At 39.2% G+C, this 22,183-nt stretch overlaps 1 protein-coding gene across 1 annotated transcript; it reads left to right on the forward strand.

The window, feature by feature from the left end:
* Positions 1–249: 249 nt before the first annotated feature.
* On the forward strand, positions 250–21,764 carry LOC130928967 (oocyte zinc finger protein XlCOF6.1-like). Its single transcript, XM_057855819.1, has 2 exons — positions 250–638; positions 18,794–21,764. Exons 1-2 carry the CDS (start codon positions 515–517, stop codon positions 19,942–19,944), a joined length of 1,275 nt encoding a protein of 424 aa, XP_057711802.1. The 5' UTR covers positions 250–514; the 3' UTR covers positions 19,945–21,764.
* Positions 21,765–22,183: the final 419 nt, after the last annotated feature.

Consider the following 22,183-nt stretch of genomic DNA (forward strand, 5'->3'; position numbering starts at 1 on the left):
TGTTTAATTTATCCAATTTTTTGGTTTGGGTTTTGTCTACACTATGGGTGTGTTTCACTGGTTGTAAAGAGGGATTACTTTTAGTCTGTAACTGCCTGATCTCGTGCTAAACCGTCGGTCCAGTAGGTGGCGGTAATGCCCCACGGCACCGAGGGGTAAACTGCCAATAAACAGAAAGAGGAAGAAGAATGTGAGTACCAACAGGATGTATGTGGCGCATGCGCAGTAGCGGAGCTACGCACAGACACAGAGCAACCCACTTCGACCTCTATCTGCACACAGTGCTAAGAAAAGTTGCTTTTTGAGCGAAGTTAACCAACTATGATCGCGACGCAGGAGGTCCAGAACTGCTTGACTGGAACCAATTTGAAAGATTTGGTCTGTCTATCTTCAAGTGGTCTTTCTGCGCGTTAAAGCTTCGCAGAATAGTTAGCTTAGCTTAGCTTAGCTTGCGAAAAAGAACAACGTGGTTTGATGCTTGGACATCAAGTTGGAGCCTCCTAAAGTGTGCGAAATGTGTGCAAGAAGGACGCCAACCGCAAAGTTGGAGGCTGAACTTTGTGGCCCAAAGGATCAGCGACGACTTCACCCCTCGACTGCGTGCAAAATGCAAGTAAAAGTTGTTGGCAGACTAGCAGGTTGGTCCACCGATTCGGGAAATACTATTCATTTTTTGTCTCCATGGTGATGAATTTGATTTGAAAGAAGAGTATTCAAGGCTAGGCCTCAATGTTTAAAGAAATTAGACAACTGTAGTTTTGAATCCTAAAGATACTCCTTTATTGAGCCTACATAGGGGAAATTTGGGTATGGCGGAAAACACTCCAGGTGACTTGAAGTTCCACTCTGAGACCCCGATTTGTATGGGGAGAAATTTGTCTCAAAAATAATCTCACAAATACATCCGCGATTCACACATTTTTTGTAGATGCACAAATATATCCATTATTTTCACATGTATTTTGAGATCCACAAATATATCCGTGAGTTTCACATGTTTTTGTAATCCACAAATATGTTTCACATGTGTTTTTTTGTGTTGTGCGTGCACTCATCATAAATTTTGCAAACATTCGAATTGTATTTGTGAATCAGCAGCCGCGTGCATTTATTTTTTGAGACAAACATGACAAGAAACGGTCAAATTTTCACACAAATGCATTCGCGATTCTCACAAATACATTAGTCATTTTCACGTTTTTAAAATCCAAAAATACTTCCGCAAATTTCACGTTTTTTCATGATGTGCGCACAATTATCATGACATTTTTTAAGTATTGTTTTGCCTGTGAATTGTTGGAGCTGTTTTTTAACAGCAAACACGCACATTTGTTTTTGAGACAAACTTCACTTGATATTTGACCAAGATTTTCTCACACACAAATTTTCATGTGTCTCAAAACACCTCAGCCTCCATCCGATAGTTAGCAGTATAGACCCTACTCACATGACGTCACAACCACGCCTCCGCGCCATATTGTCCATCAACTCGTTGGGTTTAAGCATTACCGCTACGTAAATTCCTCCTATTATGGCGTGTTTTTCTGCTCGTTAACATTAATAATCAAAATGGTGAAGGCATGTCTGGCGGTTGGTTGCAGTAACAGAGAAGATAGACGGAGAGACTTGAAGTTCTACCGTAATCCGAGAGACCCGGAGAGGAGAGCGAGATGGACTGCTGCAATTCGACGAGAAAACTGGCCACCAAACGATCACCACAGATTATGTAGTAGTCATTTTATATCTGGTAAGATACATTTAATATATATTTAGAGGGGTTTGGGCTGACAAGCACAATTAAAATCATTGCGAGGCTAATCGCCGATAACATATAGTTTCAAATTCAAGATGTTCATTTCTTCCGCCATCATTATTTTTTTAATAATATTAGCTGGTACTAAGTGAAAGAAGCTGGCCTCGTCTCCGGATCATCAGTTAAACAGGTGTGTCCAAACTTTTTGCAACGGGGGCCAGATTTGGTGTGGTAAAAATGTGGGGGGCTACCTTCGCTGATTTACGCAGGACTATATATTTAAAGAAATTTTAGCAAGCCCTTCTGTGTGTCACATTTGCTTTATTATGATTTTTTAAATTCATAATTCAAACAATCTCGCCTTTGTGGCGTTCTCTTTCGACACTCGGCTCTTGCGAAATACTGCTGCTGTGAAATTAAACTAGCTTCAAGTTGCTATAATTTCTTGCTGCGTATCCTCCTTGTAGTGTTGTACATGTCAGCGTGTCTTGTTTGCTGATATCGCGTCACATCGCACTCTTTGAAAACAGCGACTGTCTCTTTGCAAATGAGGCAGACACAGTTGTTGCGTATTTTATTGAAAAAAATAGTCCAATATCCACCTATCCTTGAAGCGTCAGCCATCGCAGTCAACTTTTTTTTTGTGATTGTCACCATTTTAGAAAATTGGAAGTAAAGGGTCACACAGGGTAATGTTGCTTAGAGTGCTGCTCTTAAAGTTTTTTAAACTTTCGTGAGAATAGGCTGATTTTGTGTGGACAAGATAGTCGTAGATATCAGGGTAGCAGATGTCAGGCAGAAAGGGCGAAGACAGCGGGTCGAAAAATATCGATTTAGGCATCAAATATGGATCTGGCGAATGGATAGACTAAAGCTTTTCCACATAACGCCTTTTATGCAACGCATCCAATGAGTTTACAGCGTCTGAAAGCACCGGGACTTCCATGAATTTCACTATAAATTGCACGACAAATTGAAACCATTGAGAATACGGATAAACAATGACGGACAATATGGCGGCCGGATACAGCGACACGTCATTGTGTGACGTTGGTGAGTAGGGTCTATAGAGCGCATAGAAAGGTCAAAAGTACCCATCAACAGAGCGAGATCAAATACTGACACCTAGCGGGTGGCATTACACCGGGAACAGATAAACAGGTGTCTTGGGTCCATTGGCAATTCGTTTTTCCTTCTAATTCTGAAAAACAAGCCCAATTCCATTTTTTGTTTTTAAGTGTGTTAACAAAAAAATGAGAAATAAATCATCTCCAGTTTCCCAATTAAAAACTGCTAATTCAATAACGGAAACAAGCCTTAATCCATTTTTCCAATAACTTTTTTTAACTGAAGTCGAAAAATAAAATGCGTCCAATATTTTTTTTTTTTAATTGACAAAAAAAACAGATGAAGAATCAACAATACAAAACAACACAAATATGCCAGGGGGTATAAAAATTTCAAACATTGCACATCAGAGGAAAAAAACAATGAATAATGCTGTAATCAATTATTCACAAAAGTTTTTCGTTTTTCACAAAGTTTTCTCCGCTTTTAGATTATTTCATTTAAAAAACAACAACAACACATTTATGTAGCACACAGTCTCGTTATGAAAGTGAGAAAAAGAAAGTAACAGCTTGCTAAATTTACCCTTGTGGGGCTAGAATTTTGATAACTGATAAATAAATGAGAAGAAGAATAAAAACACTCTCATTCTTGATATTCTTATAGAAACAAAAAAATGACATTTTCCCATTTGAGTTTGAAGTTCACATGTAGGTTCTTGATGATGAACTTGCTAAGTTCTTTCCAAAATTTATTGGAAAAAGACTAGGTCCAAAAAAGGTGCAGAACTGTCTCTGGACGATTTCCACAGAAAAAAACCAGGTTTTATCAATGTCCCGCTTTAATTTTTTTCATATAGTGGTTTGCAGGATGGTATCTAATAAGGGTGTAACGGTACATGTATTTGTATTGAACCGTTTCGGTACAGGGTGCTCGGTTCGGAACGGAGGCGTACCGAAGGAGTTTCTGACATAATGTAACCCTTACCTTTCGAGGCTGTGAGTTGATTGGGTTACAGTTTCTTTGTATAGGTTATATTTACTCCATCTTCTCGACTATCATGAGGACCAACACGGTAGGACTGTATAAACCCCAAACGTCAACGGCGTGACAACGTGGCTGCCGTGAGAACGCTGTAAAACGCGGGCGTTAAAGTCAATCAGCCAATGCACACCAGTCGCTGTCTCCAGTGTGCAATTCACATTTGACCATAAAAGCAAAAATAGAGATACCTGAAGAACAGTAGTTTGAGATCCCGTTTTCAACTTTTTTCTACGTGAACAGCTCCAGTTTTAACATGTAGAATTAACGTGTGAATATCATTTTTCTGTCAGAGGTCCTTTGACACGTCCCAGAAGCGGCTCAACACGACGAACGCAAAAAGAACGGCAGAGTTTATTATTTGACGCAAGATGCGGCCCTCCTGCGTCAATAATACTAGCTAGGATCGGGCAGACCGGAAGTCATTCGTGTAAAAATACGGTGGATCCGGTCGATTTATCAAACTAATATGCGATAGTAACCCACTTTTTGAGTCCATCAGATCTCTTGAATGGTAGATCGGGGCACAGTTGACTTGTCTTTGTTGATTTACTGCCGTCTTCTCTGCTATAATAATAACCAAAACGGCCCCGTGTTCAATACAAAACCCTCCTACCACAACAAAACAAGTCGGAGCTGAAGTTATACAACATAAAATATACAATATAAATGAATACTACATCACATTTATAAAATATAAACACATAGTAAATTAATAGCCCATTGAAACAAATTGAAATGAGCTAAAACACCTGTAATTAAATAATAAGAATAATACACAAATCCTGCTTACACAATTTATTAATTTCTGTGTGGCGCTTTCACTTGAGAAAATCCACCAATAAAGCTTTTGAAAACCATTCATAAGAAAAAAAGATTCATTGAGGCATTTAATTTGTAAAATACATGTTCAAATCTTTGTCATTGGGATTGCTTTTCTCTTTAGCACACTTCGTTTTTCTTCTTGCTTTCAGAAAGAAAGCTGACCGATATGCGGGGTCTGAAAGGCAAATTGTTGTTGGATTATCTTTAAATACCTGTTACTTTTTGAGCAGAATTCTAGCTTTGTATTGGCTAATGTTCCTATTTTTGAAAGCACAAAGGTGTGTAATAAACAACTAGCACATTTATATTTTGCATTTTGTTTTCTTACTGTACCGAAAATGAACCGAACCGTGACCTCAAAACCGGGGAACGTACCGAACCGAGATTTTTGTGTACCGTTACACCCCTAGTATCTGGATAATTTTGAAAGCGACTTCTTTGACCTTACATATCAACAGAAACATATTGGGGATAGTCCATACCTTAGACCAAATGATATCTCCAAAAAATTGATTCCAAAAAGACTTAATATATGGTGTGGATCGAAGCTCATTCTGAAATGGAGATCGAGTATATCTATTCAAATTTTTGTTATGTAGTAATGTTCAGAGAAATGTTCTCAGTTGATGTGGAAATGATGTTCCTATTGCGTGTTGTTCTTGACATATTGTCTTTTCGCCACAAGATGGCAGGATGGGACTTAAATGTCTAAAATGCTACTTATATTTTGTTTGATTACTTTGATTTGTGGGATTGCCTGTGAAGACTGCGTGAGAGATGGATGTATCCGCAAGTTGGTGAAAATTAAACACGCCGAGTTTTGCCTGAAAGAAAACTTATTCTGCGTCAATTATTCCTACGAATGCAACGTTAAGCTGCAACCACCTCAACAAATAAACATCATTTCACCACACTTGAATTTAGTATATTTGGAGCAGATAAAGTTTGAAATGGCATGTTTACATTTCTACACTGCATTATGAATCCTGAAGAAATCCCATCATAAGCAATAGAATATTGCTGAGGTCTTAACTGGGAATGGAAAATAATCCAAAAACTCAGCGTAAGACACAAGGTGCCCGTTGCCATTAAAAAGTTATGACACAAAAATGATTTTCTTCTGCATCTAATAGTCCAAGAATAAAAAATTGTTTTTGTAAAGAATTCAATCAGCCATGACCCGGAAGATGATACCTTGTTGAAGAAGAACATCTTTTTCCGGGTCAAGGCTCATCATAAAAGTGAACTCGGAGAAAAACAAATATTGGGCGCATTTTGTTTTTCGACTTCAGTTCAATAAACTGACATTGTAAAAACGGATTAAGGCTCGTTTTCCGTTTTCTTTCCCTTTCCAAAATTAGAGGGAAAAACAAACGGCCAAAAGGTACACGGACAGTCTTGATAGGTCTTGGAAGTTTGGGAATCATACCTTTATGGTCTATCCGCTCAATAATGCCACCTATCGGGTGGAGGCGGAGGTGTTCTGAGACACTTGAAATTCTCGGCTTGTTGTGTCTGAGAAAATATTGGTCAAACATCGAGTGACGTTTGTCTAAAAGATAAATGCGCGTGTTCGCTGTTAAAGAAACACAGCTCCAACAATTCACAAGCAAAACTGAATACTTAAAAAATGTCAATTCATGATAATTGTATGCACATCGTTAAAAAACACGTGAAATTTGCGGAAGTATTTGTGGATTTAAAAAACATGTTAAAAACACGGGCATATTTGTGGATCTGAAAAACGTGAATATGACTTACGTATTTGTGAGAATCGCGGATGTATTTGTGAATTTGAAAAATGTGTGACTCACGAATGCGCTTATGTGTGAAAATTTGACCGTTTGTTATGTTTGCCTCAAAAATAAATCCACGCGGCCGCTGATTCACAAATACAATTCGAATGTTTGCAAACAATAATTCATGATGAGTTCACGCACAACATAAAAAAAAAAAACGTGAAACTCAAGGTTATATTTGTGGATTACAAAAACGTGAAACTCACGGATATATTTGTGGATCTCGAAAATACATGTGAAAATCGTGGATATATTTGTGTATCTACAAAAGATTTGTGTGAATTGTTGATGTATTTGTGAGAATATTTTTGAGACAAATCTCTCCCCGTAGATTTGGGCCGAAAAAGAGGACACTCTGCCTGCCTCAAGATAGTTCAATTTTTAATCCAAGTTCACTCAAGGATGCCTTATCACTTTAATATACTGTATTGATCATACCTATTTAACGATTAGTCGGCTATGCTAATGTATATTTTTTAACTAATCCCAAAAAAATTTCTTGACTCTTATTAAATCACAAAAACATTTTAAACACAAATTCTTTTTAAGTACAAATAAGCACATAAATAACAATAATAAATCGCAAACAATGAGGTCGAATGCTGATAGCTTTAACTAGTGCAAAAGAATGGAATGCAAACAGATTCAAAATACTGTGACTTCACTTATCCAACACGATAAAAAAAAATTAAAAAAAAAAAACATCTTAAAAATACGTAGCATTAATATACTATACTATTGCATGTATATTGTTAAATTCTTCTTTTTTCACTATTCATAAAGCACACAATTTTTTTCCTGAACTCATTTGAGTCGGCTTTTATTCTTTTCCACCGGCAAGTCGGACCATAGCAAGCGTAACACAATGTCCGTCAACTATATATGTCCCACACGAACATCAAACCAAATAACAATAGTTCCTATTGTTACATCCTTTCTCTTTTCTGAGAGCATTCTCATTCATAGCAAAACTTAAAAATCAGCTCAATGAACAAAACGGAAAAAAATGTTTTCAAAATATAATCAGGTTAGTCTGACTTCATAAAGCTCTATAACACGACTAACAACCAAAAGTAAATATCGTGGCTTTCTTTTATTATGAACATATATCAGCATTCACCATGTCTGAACATTTTAGCATATACACAGACATTTCCATATAGACTAAGGGTGTAACGGTACATGAATTTGTATTGAACCGTTTCGGTGCGTGGTCCTTGTTTCGGAATGGAGGCGTACTGAACGATTTTCTGACGTAATGTAAAGTGCTGTCAAATTTAGCGCGTTAACGGGCGGTAATTAATTTTTTGAATCAATCACGTTAAAATATTTGACGCATTTAACGCAAGCGCAGAATGCCCGCTAATGAATCCCATAATCCCACTGTTACGTCCCACGGACGGCTCGCTAAGGGCGTAAAAATAAAACGAGCCACGCACACAAGTTGCAAGTGAACACAAATTTATTCACACAAGTCGAACTCGCAATGAACAAAATATACAAAATGCGGAAGAAGCTGACTTCAGCGTAAGCCCAGGCCAAAACAACAAACAAAAAGAAACTACACTAAACCCCACCCGCTAAGTAAACCCTGATCGTAAAAAAGAAATAACAAGACAGCCACTACCCTGGCTTGTACACTAAACAAAACAGCAGCGTGGGTAACTGTTAAATGTAAACATGGAAGAAAATCAGGTTGGCCCTCTGGGTGGGGAATTCAAATTAAAAAAGAATATACGTAGGTGGAACAACTCTCAGAAAATGTAAATAAGTTGGTTTGCCTCAGCGACTGGCTAGAGGATGAGTAGGGAAGAGGGCCACATTTATGTGTACACTACACACACTTTGCACACATTATAATACGGTTTTTGTTGCTGTTCTAAGGCTCTGTTGTGTGTTTTTGCAAAGAAAAAGAAAATGTCTTCAACACAAAGAATGTTAAGATTAATGCCATCTTGTGGATTTATTGTTATAATCAACAAATATAGTACTTATTTACATTATGTTGAATGTATATATGTCTTGTGTCTTTCCATTCCAAAAATAATTTACAGAAAAATATGGCATATTTTAGAGATGGTTTGAATTGCGATTAATTACGATTATTAATTTTTAAGCTGTGATTAACTCAATTGAAAATTTTAATCGTTTGACAGCCCTAATAACCCTTACTTTTCGAGGCTGTGTCATAAAGTTAATATGAGAAACTTGTAACTGTTCAGTGTTGCAACTGTTCAATTGTGCACATGAGATTTTTTTTTTAAAGAAAAAGTCTTAGCCGAAGTTATTTATTTTTATTTTGTTTTTCAAAATATCTACATTTCAGAATATTGTATTTTCTATTTTTGAGCAGTATTCTAGCTTTGTATAGGCTAATGTTCCTATTGTTGAAAGCACAAAAGTGTGTAATAAACAACTAGCACATTTATATTTTGCATTTTTTCTTATTGTACCGAAAATGAACCAAACCGTGACCTCAAAACCGAGGTACGTACGGAACCAAGATTTTTGTGTTCTGTTACACCCTTAATATAGACAGAACAATATATATATATATATATATATATATGGCGGAAAACACTCAGGTGTAAGGCTGCAGCTATCGAATATTTTAGTAATCGACTGAAAATTCTATCAATTAATCGAGTAATCGGATAAAACAAATATATTTTTAGGTGAAGAGCAATTATAAATATACATGAGAAAACAAGACATTTCATCTAATCTTGAACCATTTTCAGTCAATCAATGTCTTTATTTTCTATGTATATTGTAGCTAGAATAAAAAAAAAAAAAAGACTAATTCACTGCTTTCACTCAAAAAACTTTTAGATCTTTTTTTTTTTTTTTAAATATATATATTACCTAAAAATGCCGTTACGCTTGATAACACACATCACTTAAAAGGATTTTTTCCCACGTGTTTCAATTTAATTTCTCTTTGTGTCAAGCCATTTTTAAGTTCTAGTTAAGTTTTAAGTTAGTCTAAACTGTAAGTCCTGATAGGATTTTGAGTTTTTGCAGTGTTCAAAATAAATGTATGATACAGGCTGTACTGGAGCACATTAGGGACCAGTGCTACTTGGTGCTTTTTCCAGCAATGACTCCTGAGCTAAAATTGATAGTTAGCATGATTAAGTTTTTATTTTACACCCTCATCACTCCACAATGCTATGTTATCTTAAAGCCTGTATGTAAGACGCGTTAGCCACGCAACGACAATGGTCATAATTAATTGAAACCTATTCCTCCGCAGGGCTAACTTTACGTGAGCTAGTAGCGACAGTAACGTTAATCTTATTTATTAGCGCTTAGCGCTGTTTATTAGCGCTTAGCGCTGTACTGCTTTAAGATGGCGGCTGTTTAATAACGCTGCCCAGACGCGGCCGAGTCTGTCATTGCGCATCTAGTTCAACATACATGTGATCTTTATGAGACGCATCAGACGCTAGCTGTTACCAACGTAGCATCGTGCGGGCTAGTATTTGGCAACGTCAGCGTCGTTTGTGGCGGCTGTCAGCTGCAGTAAGTTTTTCTTTTTCCCCTTCTTCCTCTCCGCACGTGACAGCGCGTTGTCCCGCATTAAAAGTAGTCCGAGCAAAACGTGATGCTTAGAGCTGTCAAAATAAACGATTACTCGAGGTGAATAAAATTACTCGGATCAGTTTTTAAACTCGAGTTGCTCGAGTACTCGTTTCAGCTCTACTCAGGTGACTTGAAGTTCCGCTCTGAGACCCTCAATTTGTCCAACTTTCAAAATTAACAATTATATTTATTATTCAAAATGTCTGTCATTTTTTTTAGAATCATTAATTGATGTCTAATATTTCGTTTAAAAAAACTACTTCAAAAAATTATTCACTCGCATATTCTAAACTTTTAAACAAATGACATCACAATGAAAAAAATGGTGTCTGTAAAAAAGTCACGGGTATCTACCTCATAACTATCGCTTAATTGTATTTTTTTGTTACTATCGCATTTTCCCCAATATGTTAGATGATTAATAACCGATCCAAACAAACAACAATTGAAAAACGTTAAACGGGTAAATATATGAAAAAGAACAGCTCGACAACTCCTTGATGTCTGCGATTTCTGCATTGCGACCCTTGTTAAATGACCATGTTTCACCCATAAAATTCCCCCAAAAATCCAGCTGTGACCATTCACAGCTGTCTTGACACTCAGTGATACATGCTACATGGAGTTTTTGGATCAAAACAGGGTAAGTACGCGATATCTCGTTAAAGTCACGGCGTCTTTAATTCTGCTCTCGCGTGCTCTCGCCTCCAGATAGGGTTTTGCTGTTTGTCTTTTTGTTTTATTTTTTTAAATGCCCTCCTGTTCAAATTTGTTCTTCCCCCAGAAAATTGAGATTTTAAGCTTTCCATTGATATATCACACATGCATATCTGACAATTTTGAAAGTTGGCCAAATTGGGGGTCTCACAGCGGAACTTCAAATTCCCTGTGGGTTTGCTGCCATATATTTTTTTCTTGCATTCTCTTTCTCAAGGGAAAAAAAAAAAAAACGTTATTAACGATATGACCAGCTCTGGTGTTCACAGCCTCATAGGTACACTACTGTCACCAGTGACAGCAGAAGCTCTTCTCTCAGTGAGAGAACTCCATCTTCACTTTACTCTTGTCTTGATGTTCTTGGGCTCACTAAGCGCAAGTCCTTGAGCATGCCTGATATGTCTCCGGTTCCTCCTTAAAACTCCACCTGATTGTTGCTGGATATCGTAGGACCGTCGATCCACCTGCTTCAGCACTCTGGCTTTTCTCCAAAGCGTGTGGGGTGCAAGCGGCTGTATCCTCACACAGTCCCCTCCCATTAGTGTGTCCAAGTCTCGAGCTGATCTGTTGTAGTAGGCAGACTGGCAAGGCTGAATGTTCCTCAGTCCAAGTTGTGCATGTTCCACTTTAGGCTGCAGTAGACTTTGTTTTGTTGGCAGTAGTGTCCTGGTGCGGCGACTGAGAAGTCTCTGTGTAGGACTAGTGTCCAAGCCCTGTGATGGTGTGTTGCAGTGATCAAGAATTGCAATAGAAGGGCTTGTCCAAGCCCTGTGATGGTGTGTTGCGGTAGAGCTGGGAATCTTTGGGCACCTAACGATTCGATTACGATTACGATTCAGGGGCTCCGATTCGATTATAAAACGATTATTGATGCACCCCCCCCCTCTTTTTTATTTTTTTTATTTATTTATTTTTTTTAATGTTTTGTACATTAGTTCCAAAATTTTTCAAAAATACTCTCAGGCTAAACCACACTACTATTTCAGTATCAAGTTAACCTATAGCAGTAAACAAATTTACAAAAATAACATTAAATAAAAAACTCCAGTCCCCATTCTGTATCAGCAGCTTTAAACTACATTCAATTAATTTAATGTTGTGAATCAACCGTTAAATTTGTTAAAATTGCTCCCATTATTCCATAATTTCCCTTTTGTCTACTTTCGACATGGGAAAGTTTTAAAACTATTTTAAAGATAGATTCAAGTCAATATTTTACCGATTTAGGAGTATTTTAGATAAAAAGTTAATTAGGTTTGCTTGGAAGGTTCGCTACAACAGCCTTGCAGGGAAGTGTACTGCTTTAAGATGGCGGCCGTTTATAACGCCCGCATCTAGCTTTTTGTAGATGTGCTGCTAACACTACCAAATCTATATTGCATCTAGTCCTATATAAATTATATCCACCGTAAACTTTGTAGCAGCTTTTCGGCAGCAGTCAGGTATGTTGTTGTGTTTTTTTATCTCGTTGCATGAGTTGAGCTAGAGCCGTGAGTTGAGCATTGGCATTACCCGAGGGGCCGGGTCATGGGAAGCATGATGTTTAGCTACTCTCGCTCCGTTCCGTCCTGAAGACCGCGCGGCGCGCTGAGTGTTGTGTACTTCCGCTTTACTTCGCATATTTCAATAATCGGAATTTGGATGTTTGTGAATCGTTCTCGAATCTTCCACGGCCGAATCGCGAATAATCTAAGAATCGGAAACTTTGCACACCTCTATGTTGCGGTGATCAAGAATTGCAATATAAGGGCCTTGTCCCGCAGCTTTTGCCTTACTGAGAAGTCTCTTTGCCGTCTTCACTGCCAATTCTGCTTTGCCGTTGCTCTGTGGATATCCTCGCAACAAAGTCTTGTGCTTGAATTCCCACAGTCGGCTGAATCTCACAAACTCCTGTGATGCATCATGTGGGCCATTGTCTGAAATTACAACGTCCGGGATGCCTTGGCGACCAAAGTGGGCTTTCAACTTCTTGATCACAGTAGTGGATTTCGTGAATCAGCCTTTCTTTTTGTTGTTTGTTGTCCACTTATCTGCAAATGTCACACTTAGCAATATAAGTTTTGATTTGATCCGTCATAACAAGCCAGGAAACACACTCTCTTGCTCTTTGCAGGCAACCTTTTACACCCAGATATGAGGAGTCCAAACGGTATGTGATCTCCCTGCGCAGTGCATCAGGTATGACAGCACGTTCCCCTCTGAACACTATTCCATGCTGATAGCTCAGTTCATCCTGGAACAACGAGTAAGGCCCCATTTCCGCTGGTGCTTGCTGCTTGTTGTTAATGAGCAACTGCAGTGTTTTATCCTCTCTTGTTGCAGATCAGATTTCAGCAAGTCTGTCCTCTGAAATGGGTAAATGTACTATCATATTAACAGTTTCAATTTCAGCTTCCACCGAGCCATCCAATAAATGCTCGGGAAGATAGGCTGTGCGAAGTGTGTTAGCAAGATGCATGTCTTTTCCTGGTACATGTCTCACTTCTTGATCATATTTCTGAATGCGCATCAGCATCCTCTGAAGTGTCTTTGGCGCACTCAAAAGTAGCTTCCTCACTATGTTTTCTAATGGTTTATGATCACTTTGTACAGTTACTTTGTGTCCATACATGTACTTGAGGAACTTCTCCATGCTGAACACCACAGCCAGCAGCTCCTTTTCTATTTGAGCATAACCCTGCTCTGTTTGTGTGAGTGATCTGCTAGCGAAAGCGACAGGCTTACCTTTTTGCATGAGAGCTGCGCCCAAGCCTGTGTCAGAGGCGTTGCACTATACAGTCCTTGTTCTGGGCTATAATATTTCAATACTGGAGCATTTGCTATCGTCTCTTTCAGTTTGGTGAATGTCTCCTCATGTTCTGTTGTCAATTTCCATTCACTGTCCTTATATGTTGATGTTCTTTAAGCTTAATATTTGTCAGACAGGTGAGGGCAAAACTTTGCTAGGTAATTTACCATACCCAGGAGTCTCTGGACTGCTTTGACATCCGCTGGTTTAGGCATCTTTGTGATGGCACGTACTTTTTCTGGATCTATTTTTAGTCCCACAGCAGTCAGGATATGTCCAATGTACGTGGCTTCCTTTTGCCTCAATTTGAATTTTTACCGCATTCAGTTTTAGGGCTTTCTGTTTGCATCGTTCAAGAAAAAGTCTCAACTTCGTATCATGATCACATTCAGCTGCTTCTTGGGCCTCAACATTTTCCTGTGATCAGCACAACATCTGCAATAATGTACAAACCAGGAAGATCCTCCAACCCCTGTGTCAACTTTCGTTGAAAAATCTCAGGTGCTGGACTTATCCCCATTGGCATCCTCAGCCATCTGTAACGTCCAAACGGAGTGGAAAATGTTGTGAGGTAGCTGGATTTGTCCTCTAGCTAGACATGGCAGAAACCACTCTACAATTCTATCCCGAATGAGACAGTCTCTTAAAGTATCAAAGTTGCATGTTTTTGACAACAATTTTAGCTCTGTGACATAGCTGTCAATTGTCTCACTGACCCCTTGGTTCCTCATAAAGAATTGATATTGTTCCACAGTTTCATTCACGCCGGGGTTGCAATGGTCATCAAATCTTTCAATAATGTCTTCTAATTTCCATCAGTCTTTGGGGATCTCACCCATCATCGTGTCCAAAAGCTCTCTGCCACTTTCACCAACGAAATAGCTGAAGAGTTTCACTTTCTTCCTTTCATTCTCTTCATCACATGTTAAATCCGTATAAAACATAAACTCGCCCCTCCACGTCTTTGATAGATTTCCGGAGTCCAAGCAAAAAGTTTGCGGTGGTTTTAATCCGTCCATGCCGCTCGGCGGGCTTGTCTATTAGCGTTATCCTCCGCTAATCACAGCTGCAATTACGCTCTCCACGCACTGTACTCAACAGGTCACGTCCGCCATCAATGCCCACTTGATGATAACGCATACTCAACAGGAAAACAGTCCATAATTTTCAATCAGTTGTGCCCACATTTTATCGCCACGAACTGTATGTTTAAAAAAGTTTGTTTTTTTTTAAGTTGCCCAAAAGCTTAAGATGATGCTTGCCACGCAACCCAAAACGCGAATGCTATGCTAACGCTCCGAGGTGCGAGCCACCTAGCATCGCGATTGCAATGGTGTCACAACCTCCATCCTTCTCCTCCCTCCCGCTAGGCTCTCTCCGTCTCTCAGTCATCTCTCCCGTCATTCAACCAAATTGCATTTGGGGAAGATGGGAAAAGTAATAAATTAGATTACTCACTACTGACAAAAATAACGCCTTTATACTTTAGTGCCGTTATTAACAACACTGGTTACATGCACTTAAGGCCGAATTATGCTTCTGCGGCTGACCTACGCTGTCAAGGAAGACCCGATTTACGACCCTCCGCCGTAGCCTGTCGTGTTCCTTCGCAATTTTCTGAGTTCGCGTCGCCGCCAATGGACTGTGATTGATCCGCTCAGACATTATTTCCGGTTCAGCGCGAAATCACCACCATTTTCAAACATTGTTGTGCTACTGCTACGTGCAAAAATGAAAATGACAGCGTCGCCTGCGACTCAACAAGTGTATGATCAACATTTGTTGTTCAATGTTGACGAGCTGAAGATCCACATCCAAGCCTTCAAGGCGCGTTGGCGTCATGGTGTGACCGGAAGAAAACTAGAGCAAGTCGACAAGCGTCCCCCAAAACCGGACAAATACAAGGCTACACCCCTCCAATGGCTTGGCGGTGAATGGCGTACCGCACGCTAGACGTCATTTCCATTCATTAATATTCATGACGTTAGCTAATGTTGCTAAGGGGGGACGCGCTACCGTTTGTCCCCAATAAGAAATTAAAGGAAATCGTGTACGAAGGAGATGTTTATAAAGCTAAACCTACCAGTTATGTCTGAAAATAATGTCCCTGGTGCCACTGGTAAAGATCTGGAAGAACATACAGTGGGGAGAACAAGTATTTGATACACTGCCGATTTTGCTGGTTTTCCCACTTGTAAAAGTATGTATAGAGGTCTGTAATTTGTATCATAAGTTCTCTTCAACTGTGAGGGACGGAATCTAATACAAAAAAAACAGAAAATCACATTGTATGATTTTTAAATAATAAATTTGCATTTAATTGCATGAAATAAGAATTTGATACATCACAAAAATCAAACTTGATATTTGGTACAGAAACCTTTGTTTGCTATTACAGATACCAAACGTTTCCTGTGGTCCTTGACAAGGTTTGCACACACTGCAGCAGGGATTTTGGCCCACTCCATGCAGATCTTCTCCAGAGCCTTCAGGTTTCGGGGCTGCTGCGGGGCAACACTGACTTTCAGCTCCCTCCATAGATTTTCTGTCGGGTTCAGATCTGGTGACTGGCTAGGCCGCTCCAGGACCTTAAGATGCTTTTTACAGAGCCACTCTTTACTTGCCTTGGCTGTGTGCTTTGGGTCGTTGTCATACTGGAAGACCCAACCACGACCTATCTTCAGGTCTCTCAGTGAAGGAAGGAGGTTGTCAGCCAAGATCTGTTGATACATAGCCCCATCCATCCTCCCCTCAATACGGTGCAGTCGTCCTGTACCCTTGGCAGAGAAGCAGCCCCAAAAAATGTTTCCTCCTCCATGTTTCATGGTTGGGATGGTGTTCTTGGGGTTGTACTCACCCTTCTTTTTCCTCCAAACACGACGAGCCGAGTTTAGACCAAAAAGTTCAATTTTGGTCTCATCCGACCACATGACCTTCTCCCATTGCTCCTCTGGATCATCCAGATGGTCAGTGGCAAACTTGAGACGTGTCTGAACATGCACTGGCTTCAGCAGCGGGACCTTGCGTGCGCTGTAGGATTTTAATCAATGATGGCGTAATGTGTTTCCGATGGTTTGCTTCGAGACTGTGGTTCCAGCTCTCTTCAGGTCATTGACCAGGTCCTGCCGTGTAGTTCTGGGCTGATCCCTCACGTTCCTCATGATCAGTGGTGCCCCACGAGGTGAGATCTTGCATGGAGCCTCAGAACGAGGCAGATTGACCGTCAACTTGAACTTCTTCCATTTTCTAATAATCGCTCCAACAGTTGTTACCTTCTCACCAAGCTGCTTGCTTATTTTCCTGTAGCCCATCCCAGCCTTGTGCAGGTCTATTATTTTATCCCTGATGTCCTTACACAGCTCTTTGGTCTTGGCCATTGTGGAGAGGTTGGAGTTTGTTTGTTTGAGCATGTGAACAGGTGTCTTATATACAGGTAACAAGTTCAAACAGGTGCAGTTACTTCCGGAAATGAAGGGAGAACAGGAGGGCTTCTTAAAAAAGAACTAAGAGCCAAAATATTTACTATTTGGTAATATATCAAATACTTTTTTCATGCAGTTAAATACAAATTTATTATTTAAAAATTATACAATATGATTTTCTGGATTTTTGTATTCCGTCCCTCACAGTTGAAGAGAACTTATGATTCAAATTACAGACCTCTACATGGCTTGCAAGTGGGAAAACCAGCAAAAACGGCAGTGTATCAAATACTTGTCCTCCCCACTGTACAAATGTTCAATTAAAGAGATGGCTTGAGTGTCGAGGGCTGAAAAAGACGAAAAAAATGAGCCGACCAAAGCATAGCCTTAGCTTTTTTATCGACACCTTTTTCTTACGCGACTGATAATGATATTCTCCTGTTTCAACAATCTATCCTTTACCATCACGTGCCCTGTCTATCTTATATATTATATCCTCTGGTTGTTTTACGTCTCTGACCGTTCTTTTGGGCAATTTACATTGCTATTTTTGTGTGGCGATCGCAAATGCTACTCGGTGACAGCCAACGAACATTTAATTTTTTCATCAATAACAAATATTAATTCTGTAATTTATTTAGAATCCCACCTTACTAAAGTTTTTTTTTTTTTTTACAACAGAAAAGGTAACAGTGGCAGTAAGATACCATTTTAATTCTTTACAGGTCATTCATTGTCAGACAGAAGCAGCACGGCACAACGCCACGCTAAAAAAATAGTTAAAAATATCAAAATGGCTTACATCTTTTTCCTCTGAAAGACTATGCCAACCCAACAAAATGTTTACTGCATATGAAATGTGAATGGCTTCACCTAGAATGGCGTTAAATGAAGTCCATGCGAGTTGATTTATTCTTCACATTTTTTCCTCAGAGTTTTTGGTTTCGGGAAACATGAAGAAGACAACTTTCATATGTCGTAATGTCTAAAGTAGTTTCTACAAGTTCCATAGTAGCAATGTTCGATCGCCATTTCCTTTTTTTGAAAGATTACCGGAGAAAACAAGCAGAAATAGCATTGATTGTATGCAAGAGCGTTTCAATAATGTCCCGCTTCAAGATGCGACGTCACGGTCTAAAAATAGCATTCGTGCGGTATGCTATTACAGAGCAACGAGTTCCCTTGCCTCAGAACTATCGAATGCTCATTGACGCCGTAGTGGCTTCGCTGTCACCGCAACGCAGGAGCATAACTCGGTCTTTATGATCTGCCAGCTTGTTGTCTCCTGTCGTCTTCCAACATTACAACTGGGTGACTGCGCTTCAGGTGTTCACTTTATATAACACAATACAATGTAATTACTAAGAGTAGCGTTACTTCTAAACAATATTACTCAAAGTAAAATTAAAAAAGTGAAAGTAGTCATCCAAAAAATGTACTCAAGTATAAGTTAGAGAAAAAAAAGTATTGGGTGAAAACAAAACTCAAGTCATGAGTAAAATCGTGAGTAACTGCTTACATTTTTGTTTGATTTTTTTAAAACTAAAAATAAAAAAATAAAAAAATTGAATAATAATAATATGAAATAAAATTGCCACTGCTTGCGCCTGAACGATGAGGCCGTGTCAGTGCACGATGACTAACAGTGAATCAGTGCATCGTTGTCATGGGACTGAAAGCCCAGAACGCATCTCATACACTCAACACTCGCTCTCTCAGCCAGTCTTAACCTCACGGCCTACTAGCCAGATAGACGGTGCATAGATTATATTATGGGTCTTCTTGTGTGTTACAGGTTTCAGCAAATATGTTGGTCTTGAGTGGCAGGAGTCTGAGTCTCCTGACGTTAAAGAGGAAGTCGAGCACCCGCATATCAAACAGGAAGAGTCGGAGCACCCTGAACAGCAAAAGAGAGAAATACAACTTCCAATCAAAAAGGAGGAGGTAGAGCTGCCATACGTTAAAGATAAGGAGGATATCACCATGTCGACTGGTGAGCCCTTGAAGAGTGATGATGATCCGAGTGAGGCCAGCAGAGGGGCGGAGCCTCCAAGCGGCAGCAGGAGCTCAACAGAAGGATTGCAAACTGACATTTTCACTGCTCCGTCAGTTAGAAATTGTGCCACGTCACACTCAACTTACAATAATGATGGTCATAAGAAATCTCACCTTGACGGCAAAATTTGCAAATGCTCTCAGTGTGGGAAAACCTTTGCTAATAACTACAATTGTCGTATGCATATGAGGAGCCACACAGGTGAAAAACCTCTTGTCTGCTCAGTTTGCGGTCAAACATTCACTTGGAAGAGCAACTTAAACAAACACACAAGAACCCACACTGGTGAAAAACCTTTTTGCTGCTCAGTTTGCGGTCAAACATTCACTTGGAAGAGCAACTTAAACAAACACACAAGAACCCACACTGGTGAAAAACCATTTCCCTGCTCAGTTTGTGGAAAAAGATTCACTCATAAGGGCACTTTAAACACACACACAAGAACCCACACTGGTGAAAAGCCTTTTTCCTGCTCAGTTTGTGGTCAAGGATTCAGTCAAAAGCTAGACTTGAAAAGACACAAAACAACCCACACTGGTGAAAAACCCTTTTCCTGCTCAGTTTGTGGTCTAGGGTTGAGTCGCAAGAGCCACTTCAAAAGACACACAATAACCCACACTGGTGAAAAACCTTTTTCCTGCTCAGTTTGTGGAAAAAGATTCACTCAGAAGAGCGCCTTAAATAGACACACAAGAACCCACACTGGCGAAAAACCTTTTTCCTGCTCAGTTTGTAGTCAAGAATTCAATCAAAAGCGATACTTAATAGCACACGCAAGAACCCACACTGGTGAAAAATCTTTTTCCTGCTCAGTTTGTGGTCGAGGATTCATTCGGAAGGATCATATGAAGAGACACATGTGCGTTGGTGTTAGAAGCAGTGGCCAGTGACTCTTTTGCCTGTCATCCATGCTGCTTTCATCAGATTGTGCACGCAGGACAATTGTATTTTCAAGAGCTTCCTCAAATCATGTTGAGCATTGGCACTTTTGGTGCTTTACATGTGCTTTGTCCAGTCCTTGTATTATGTGGATCCACACTATTGCCTAAATATTGGCTCACCTGATTTAACTCTCTAGTGGCATTATTTATACAATAATCTCCCTCTTTCAAACCGCCCTTTTCACAGTTATATTTGAAACAGTAGACCCAAAATTACAAAAATTCTGAAATACATTAATAAATAATGTATTTACATCAATATGGAAAATTATGATTGGCTCACAAATAAGTTTTTATTTGTTTTTTTTTTGGGGGGGGGGGATTATAAAATAATTTAAAAAAAAACTATTTCTACTCTTGATTGGCAGTGGCTGAATAAAGTTGGGGATATAAGGGCTATGCGATTAAAGTCGTACTGTTACTACTCGAGAAAAGTCTGCTTACGTAGGAGTAATGTAGCTGAATAAGCGGCTACGCACTTTACATATATGTACCTTAGCTGGTAGCTACGACGATTCTGAAATGCAGCCTTACGAGATGCTTTCATTATTGTTGATTTTAGCAGAGGCGGCGACGGGCAACGTAAAATACATAGCTGCTCATTCATAGCCATCGTACGACTTATTTTGTTGTCATGACAGTTTGACTTTTTATTTCTCATTGTAAAAATACTAGGGCTGTCCCAAACGACTAATTTTCTCCTGATTAGTCAGCCGACTATTTTTACGATTAGTCGACTAATCTAATAATTTTAAAAAAATGTTTTTGGTTTTTTTGTTTACTAATTTAGCAATGAAATTTTTGTTGACGCTTATCAATTCACAAAAAAACATACTGGAACACTTAAATTATTTATTAAAGTATAAATAAACACGTAAATAACAATAATAAATCACAAATAAACAATGAGTTCAAATGCTGATAGAATTAACTAGTGTAGCATCCTGATTGAAAAGATGGTCTCGTAAACTGATAGTTTACAACTTTTATTCCATCCTTGATATAATCACACTGTAAGAGCTACGGTGCACACAAATAAAACAACACAATTAGAAATTAACGAAAACTTTTTACCTTTTTCCTTTTAAACCTTATTTATATATCAATGAATTGCCTATATGAATTGCCTTCACCTTAATTTATTACCTTATCATTGAGAGTCTCTCCCTTGAGTGCAATCACTGTATATACTGTATATATTTATGACCTTTTAACCTTATATAATTTTCTATACCATACAATAAACCATAACATGAAATAAACCTTTCAATTAGCATTAAGAACAATACTAATAGCACTTACAGGCCCATTGTCAATGAAACATTGTTATTTAGTAAGGCGACAGCACCCTCTGGTGTACAAAAAATGAAAAAAAAAATTACAAACTGCGTGAAGGCGCTTGAAGTGTTTATTCACGGCCGACGTGCAGCCAAGCTTGGCATTGAAGAGACACGACAGAAGAGTGTACTCTCCTTTGTTTCTTTGAAATAAGGCAATGTTTTGGACACTCTGGTGCGCTTTTTTGGCTTTGTGCCGCTTTCCCCGATTGCATACAGAGCATCCGACGTTCTGAACTTTCCGCGCATATATTTTTTTAACCCTTCATTAACCGTCGACGGGATGTTGTGCTCGTCGACGGATTTACGTCATCGATGACGTCGACTATGTCGACTAGTCGGGACAGCTCTAAAAAATACAACTTTAATTGGACATACAGTGGGGCAAATAAGTATTTAGTCAACCACCAATTGTGCAAGTTCTCCTACTTTAAAAGATTAGAGAGGCCTGTAATTGTCAAACTGGGTAAACCTCAACCATGAGAGACAGAATGTGGGAAAAAAAACAGAAAATCACATTGTTTGATTTTTAAAGAATTTATTTCCAAATTAGAGTGGAAAATAAGTATTTGGCCACCTACAAACAAGATTTCTGGCTGTCAAAGAGGTCTAACTTCTTCTAACGAGGTCTAACGAGGCTCCACTCGTTACCTGTATTAATGGCACCTGTTTTAACTCATTATCGCTACAAAAGACACCTGTCCACGGTCTCAGTCAGTCACACTCCAAACTCCACTATGGCCAAGACCAAAGAGCTGTCGAAGGACACCAGAGACAAAATTGTAGACCTGCACCAGGCTGGGAAGACTGAATCTGCGATAGGTAAAACGCTTGATGTAAAGAAATCAACT

Source organism: Corythoichthys intestinalis, chromosome 13 (genome assembly GCF_030265065.1).
Source record: "Corythoichthys intestinalis isolate RoL2023-P3 chromosome 13, ASM3026506v1, whole genome shotgun sequence".
Classification (NCBI taxonomy): Eukaryota; Metazoa; Chordata; class Actinopteri; order Syngnathiformes; family Syngnathidae; genus Corythoichthys; species Corythoichthys intestinalis.

Excerpts from the sequence above, each read along its gene's own strand:
- LOC130928967 (XM_057855819.1), top strand. The coding sequence starts at position 515 with ATGTGTGCAAGAAGGACGCCAACCGCAAAGTTGGAGGCTGAACTTTGT. Across the intron at positions 639-18,793 it reads AGTTGTTGGCAGACTAGCAG|GTTTCAGCAAATATGTTGGT; the intron begins GTTGGTCCACCG and ends TGTGTGTTACAG.